The sequence below is a fragment of the Morone saxatilis genome, unplaced genomic scaffold (assembly GCF_004916995.1).
Source record: "Morone saxatilis isolate NCDOM2014 unplaced genomic scaffold, NCSU_SB_2.0 Contig24, whole genome shotgun sequence".
Classification (NCBI taxonomy): domain Eukaryota; kingdom Metazoa; phylum Chordata; class Actinopteri; family Moronidae; genus Morone; species Morone saxatilis.
This window is the reverse complement of record NW_023339807.1, coordinates 9,112,501-9,119,955: the sequence shown is the minus strand read 5'-3', so window position 1 is coordinate 9,119,955 and position 7,455 is coordinate 9,112,501. Positions and strand designations below refer to the sequence as shown.

General features: G+C 38.3%; 1 protein-coding gene across 1 annotated transcript in view; it reads left to right on the top strand.

Moving 5' to 3' along the window:
• The window catches only part of grb10b (growth factor receptor-bound protein 10b), a gene marked incomplete in the record, with an annotated part of 57,656 nt that overhangs the window by 16,394 nt on the left and 33,807 nt on the right, over positions 1-7,455 (top strand). The window contains 1 exon segment of the mRNA XM_035673022.1: positions 3,913-4,009. Coding sequence (XP_035528915.1) covers positions 3,913-4,009 — 97 coding nt within the window.

Here is a 7,455-nt window from a genome sequence, read left to right as displayed (position 1 = left end):
GTAATAATAGCTTTTGTTCTCACCTTTAGTAGGGACCAGTGGCCAAAGTTGGATACAAGCCACTGACAGTAATTTCAAACAAACTGCATACAATCTTCAGAAATTATTAACATTGCACTACACTACCACCTCACTGTACTGTATATCACAGTTTTTCAGTAGTAGTGAGTAGCCAGGGATTATTCAATAAGTAGGGCTGCTTATAATGTATCTTACACAATTTACTAGTTCTACTGAACTCACATACCTCTCAGATAATCTGGATGAATAGCACAATAAAGCAAACAATAGCGAACATAATTATAGTGTAATATTATAATAGATTAATTTGAATTTAAACAAAGATAATAAAAAACCAAAATCAGCTCATATTATCTAAAAATTAGTCATAGGCCAGCCTGACAGTGGCTCAGCTGGGCTGTGTCAGCAGCTACACCAGAGTCTACTGTATAAACAAACAGATAAATGAGGCACTAGAGCAGACATTAGCTTGACCCCCTGATCCCATTCTGGCTAATTATGTAAGAAGGGATTTCCACTTGCTGTCTAGTGTTCATGTATGTTGTAACAGGACTATATCAGCTAGTGCTACTGCCAGAAGCAATTCTAGGACCCTTGAGGAATATTTCCACTTCTTCAAAGCCTTCTGAGAATGTTCAGTTCTAGGTTACAGAAACTGCAATTTTAAACGTCAAACCTCAAATGTTCTTAGCCAAAAACTTCTCAGTGAGTCAAGTATTAATCATATTTAATCCCCGGTCATAACATTTAACCTGAGTCTGACTTTTTCTAAAGACAAACCTGATCTCAGTTTTTTCCTTTTGTTTGATGTCCAGTCTCCAGACCTTTGTGTCTGTCCTGCTTTCAGTGCTTTAACCTTGTCTCCAGCCTTTCACTGAACCCTTTTAAAAAGAACCCGTAACCCCTTGACTCTTATTTGGAGTTCCTTTTAACTTTATCAATGTGAAAGGGCCCTTATATGCTTCTTGTCAAAACTTGGCCTACCTTTAGTCTTGTTTTGACCTCTCTTTAAGAACTTAAGCAACACGTGTGTGTGTGGGCGCGCGCGCGCCTGTGCTTTTGTGTCTGTCTTTTAGTGTCTCTTAGTGTGAGAGAGACTGAAAAAGCAAGAACATCTGTTTTTTTTCTTCAGCATTTAAAAGAAGAAAAAATGCTTGCTTTTATTTTCTTATTTTCCCCCTCCTCTTTGTGGTCTCAACTTTATAGGCTTCAATAAACTTATAACCAAATGCAGAGTTGGGCAATGGCATGGCTGAGAATTATGCTAAATAGCCAGTATCTATAGGGTTAAATCCTCAAGTTAACATTCTATCAATTGTCTATACAGGCATCAAAAGCTGTCTGGGTTTTGGATTTTTGTTGGTAAGATCCACAAAAGAGATCAAGGTGTGCTTTTAAAGAGAGAGCGTGTGTGTGTGTGTGTGTGTGTGTGTGGTGTGTGTGTGTGTGTGTGTGTGTGTGTGTGTGTAGGTGTGGGTGTGGCTGTGTGTGTGTGTGTGTGTGTGTGTGGTGTGTGGTGTGTGTGTGTGTGTGTGTATTAACTCATTTACTCCCAGACAGCCATGCAAAACAGCATTCAAGACCAGTATATGGTGTTAAGAGTCCCTGCATTTTTGCTCAGTAGAGCTGAACCATTACCATCCTGTCCTGAATACACACACATACACACACATACACACACACACACACACACACACACTAACGTTGTGCTGTACCATCCCACCAACCAAACTGTCGTCCCACTGTTTGGGTGACTGGGTAGGGATCAGTCACAGTCTGGTAGCTGGACCCCCAGACGATGTGTGTTGATGATGGCGTTTGCTGTGTCACAGGAACAAATGGGGTGATTCTGTGGTTATTTGACCATTTCTTTAAATTTCAAAAGGTTAGTCCCATTAAGCTGCAAAATCTCTTTTTCGATGTGGCGCCTGCAACTCGAGACAATACAGAGACGGAACAATGTGATGTAGTGATTGGATGCGGTTGGGTTAGTTGTTATAGAAGAGGGATTGTGGGGGGGGGGCGTCATATACTGACGTTGAACTTCTAGTTATATTCAGTTTAGTCTGAACGTTTGCACCAGTATAGATGCCGAAGAGGAACACTAACGACTTATTTTTCACTGAGCATGAAAACGAAACATTTTACAGGCAAATCATGGATTATAAATTTACAGACTATTCAGCTGAGCATTTATTTTGAAGAATGGAGTCATTAGAATGTCATTCTACTTCAAGCCTTATTCTCACAGTGAGTCAATTACCCTCTAAGTCTTCTTCGTAAAATGACTTTAAACGTCACAGGTAAAATTAATATTTCTGTAGACAAATTTGAGCTTTGCATTAGAAATGGATTGTCTAGGAATGCCATTACCATGGTGCAAAGAAATGCATATTATACAAAGTAGCTGTTAGAATAACTTTCCAAATGCCTTTGGTATGTTTTATTATTTGGGATAAAAATGTTGTTAAATTGCGTAAGACATTTGATTTCTGTGTATGTATAACAGTGGGAAAGGAGAAACAAGGCAAAGCATTAATTGGTTATTTTAACAGTTATAAAAGTTGTACTGTGGTAGTAGAGCATCACTCAGTTTCAGGAATTTACAAATACATTTAATCTTCTTAAGTACACCCTGATCTGCTTTATTAAGTGAGACACTATGGGTCTAAAGAATGACGTGATGGGTACCAGGACCATCATCATTTATTCATTGTAACTCAATCGCTGTGGAGCCAACAAAGATAACTCAAACTGACATAAGGCAAACAAATGATACTATTATACTATATTACTACTAAGGATTCTATTATAGAAAAAGCTTGTGTCAAAGAATCCAGCTCTGCCTGCATTGTCTACTACTACTCTAAATGAGGCAGAAGAAGTTACCGCAACAGTTTTTATAACAGCATCAGAGGAGGTCTGCTGTGTAGAGACACAGTCAGTAGCAATGTCTTCCCAAGCTCAGTCGTATACCCCAGTACGTTCTGTTCCCACTCCTGCTGTTGGGCCCTGCTCGGGACACCACATACGCACATGCATGCTCACAAACAATGGAGAATCTACATTTGTACTCTTTGTAGTTGTAAATGCTAAAGACAAATCCAAATCAAATGTGTTTCTAAACAGAAAAAGAGAAATCAGTCAAACCAGGACATTGTGGGTATATGGTAGATTATCTGCTGGTGTTCTGATACCCACCTGGCAATGTTCACACACTGTTGAATGTAGCATTGTTTTCACACAAGCAGTGTATAAAGAGTAGAGGTTACCTTAGTTCAGCTTTTTGTTTTTTAATTTGTTATACTTTTATGTAGGATTTCAATTTCATTGTATTTCTGTTAAGTTTTCTGAAATACTGACTATTTATATTTTTGTCCTCCTCAGCCCATTTTTATTTTATAATACCAATTTGCACCTAACTAATAGTTTTAGCTCTAAATGGAAAACATAAAAACTACAGTTTTGCAACAGTTGTGTACTATCTTTTGTTTCTTCAACAGCTTGCAGCCTGATTCAACACACTGAGCATTATGATCCCTGCATAACATCTCTCTCTAAAAACTGGTTTATGTAGAGGTATAATCACAGTATATTGCCATTTAGTGCATTGCTTCTGTGCTATTGGACACCTACATTGTTTTCCTGGTATGTCATCATCTCAACAAATCATATTAACTCTTTGAACTTAATTTGAATGATTACATGCTTCACTATGTAGATGATAAAATGCTTCAGCACCTTGTTTTTTGTTTTGTTTTTTTGTTTTACTTTTTTTCTTATTCTTTTTTTTAATTAAACAATATAGGTTGAGTGTTTGGCTCCAGTAACAAAGTTCCCACTGGGTTAACAAAATGTTCTTCTTGTTTTTTTTTCTTTTGTCTCCCTCAGCAGGACAATATAGACCGGTCTTCCAATCACAGACAAGCTGACCTCATTGGTCCAGCCTTCCAGCAATCAGCCAATCGGAGTTCTCCTAACCATCAAGGTTGGTGTTTAACCACCCATAGATACTGTATGTGTTATGGTGTGTGTCTGTCTTACTCATGTTGAGGGGACATAAATCTGTTTACCCAGTCACATTGTGGGGACTCACCTTCCTTTTGGGGACAAAACACAAGTCCCCAACCATAACATTTGTGGGTCAAGGTTAGGTTAAGGTTAACCACCTTCTTGAGTTACATTGGTGTATAATACAGAAGCTCGTACTTGGTTATACTCTGACATCATATTATATCTGATTTAAAATATGCTGTGGAACAAATGATATTGCATACTATTGAGATTCACGGTACGTTGACTTGGTGTAACATAAGCTTGCTGTGTATTCTAAGAGAATTGAGATAATATGTATTGTAAGAGAATACAAAAAGGTCATAGAAATTACCTGGGAATCTGGTACTATGGGTTTGTGCATGTCTGTGTGTCTGTTTCTGTGTTCGTGTGTGTGTGTGCCTTGTCTCAGTACAGTGTGGAGTGGGGCTTGCTGCTCATTATCCCCCATTGGGCCGAGGGGGATAATATATATTTGGGTCTCTTCCGCTGTAAATATTTCAGCAGTTCAAAGGATGATCTGCATGGACACAGGGTGCCATTATAATTACGCTGTCTATCTAATTGTGCCATACAGGATTCATCCATGACAATCGGAGCATGAGATTTAAGCACAATATTGTCTCAGCATGGGAGGTATGGGAGGGGAGTCTGTGAGGACTCAATGAGTGAATTAGAACACTTGGCCCTGGCATGGGAAATAAATGGAGCAGAAATTACATTGTCATTTTTCAAGATCAGCCAGGATGGAGGGAACTCAAAAGGCAGACAAATGGAGATGGCTTTAACTGAGGAACATTTTGTTTACACTCTCTGCATAAGGATATTTTGGATAAATACCCAGTTTTTTTGTTTTGTTTTTTTTTAGTATTATTTTTTGGCCTTTTATGCCTTTATTTGATATAGATAGCTGTAGATAGACAGGAAAGGGGGCAGAGAGAGGGGACGACATGCAGCAAAGGGCCCCAGGTCGGACTCGAACCCGTGCTGCTGCATATATGGGTTGCCAGCTCTGACTGAGCTAACCGGGCACCCGATACCCAGTTTTTTGTACAGTAGATTATGCCTGACGTGTTGGGAGCCTGACTTTTGAGCACAGTGCAGTCCAGTATGTAAACCATTCAGATTTTTGTCAGATCTCCTTTTCATCTGTCTTGCTCTTTTTTTAAAAATGTATCAAGTAGCCTAATGGATGACAATGTATGGCCAGCAAGCTACCACTTTTAAGTACTTTTACCACTTTAGCATGTTTCAAGTCTGTATCGTTTCTGCAGAGATTATGAATTCACCCCCAGTACCTCTGGTGTTGTTTAGTGGGATGATAATCCATATTTATGTTATTTCACTTGTTTTCCAGTGAACCCACTTGTTAATTCTTACAGGACCATAAAGAGCCACCAGTGCTGTGTTTGCTATAAAGCTAGAGCAGTTTTAAACCTATTCATTTTGGAAGGAACAGTATGTCTTTGTTGGAACATGACCTGTCATTATGTTTGTGATGAGTAACTATTGAGCAACTTATTCAGGAATTTGCAATCCAGTATTTGATGTCTACAAATGGAAGTTGCTTCACATGATATTCCCAACATGTAATTGATTATTTATTATTTTACTTTGAAGTTGTGTTTAATAAAGTTTAATATGGCTTACCCAAATGTAGTATTTCTTGAAATATGCAGAAGCCATGTTGTCCCAAGCTGTGGCATGACACATATGCAAGTCCTCTCCAGCCTCTCACAGATGCGATGTCACAGGCTTGCACTGGGCAAATGCTGTTCCCTCTTTGTTGTTTTTCCCTGTTACACAGAATGACTTCAGTCATATAGCTGAGGTAATTTTCTATAGGGTTATAGAACTCGCTCTTCGCACAAAGGCCACATAAAATTAGGAAATGCTCTAAAAAGAGGTAGGTACCTGCATCTTTTCTTCCCCATCACTCCAAGTGAGGTGTGTATATGGTAATCTTAATACACTTCAAGAGAAATCGAGTATGTATTCTTTTGCTTCCAGATTTAATCATCATCAACTATCTATGGAGGCCTAAGTTGTCATTATATTGTACCCAAATTCTACTATCAAATCCACCGTGTACAACTTTATTCAAGTACCAGCATTCAGTGTATTTTATATAGAGCCCCTAAAGGGCCAAGTGTGTAAATAATTACTGAAATAGACTTAATTCACTTTCACATGTACTTTTTTGTTGCCATGCATTACTCCTCATCATACCTTCAAAGCAAAGTTCTGTATTCTATTAGTCTATTGATTGAGTCAAGTGTGACTGTGACAGGCACTCAGACCCGTTTTTTGCCATACATAAATGCTCTGATGCCTGAGCCACACAAGTGTAAAACTAATGATAAATGATTATGTTAAATGACATGTTATCTTACTCATTTGTATTCAGCTTATTTGATAAAACTAACCATTTTTCAATTCAGATAGTGTCAAAAACTGAAGCTGAAAACTCCAGTAAAAGCTAGTGGACCTTGTGTTTTTATTTTGGTAAAAAAAAAAAAAAAAGACTACCCTAAACTATGTCTATATTATATATTTATATTAAGTCTGTTTCAAGAGAAAAAATCATGTCTTGACAACTAAGTAGTTTGTTTATTCGTAATAAGGAAGGCAGTGTAAAACCTGTGATCCTTTCAGTTCTCAGTTCTCAGTTCTTCAGTACTTCATCTGATTCCACTTTATTTGGATTGTCCACCTACAGATAGTTTGAGTGTTTGTAACATTTCAACAGCTTATTAGTTGAAATTCATCTGTTTCACAAATAAAGGTTTAGCTAGATTTAGGCACAAAAACATCTTGATAAGGGTATGTTCATGAATTGTTACATATACTAATAGATAATCTGTCAAACATCTGCAGACAAAGCAAATGTTACAAATATTGTCTGTAGGCACACTATCCAAATAAAGTGTTACCCTTCATCTTGTTCCTAGGGACAACCTTATGTCTGGAGAAGATTTTGCCCTTGAGAAAAGAGAAAGGAAAAATAAAAGACAAGTGTGGAAAAGGGGAGTAGGCGGGGTGATCAGGTGTCCCTTGCTTTTAGAACTTTAATTATGTCATAACTGAACATTTGAGATGCCAGCGAAGTTGGTCATGACTTTATTGTAGTTCCATAAAGTCATCTGAATGTGACTATATAAAGGTCATTAAAGTATGATGTCACATGTATATGTGGGGTTTTTGTGTGTGTGTGTGTGTGTGTGCATGTGCGTGTGTGTGTGTGCATGCAGAGAGGTAAAGGGGTTTGTCAGATGGGCATGCAGCTGCTAGGCAACAAATCCCATCAATGGTACCAATGCAGTGCAGTAAGCTGATGGCGTGGCTCTTGGGTTGGGGGTGAGTGGTGGGTTGGGGGTGGGT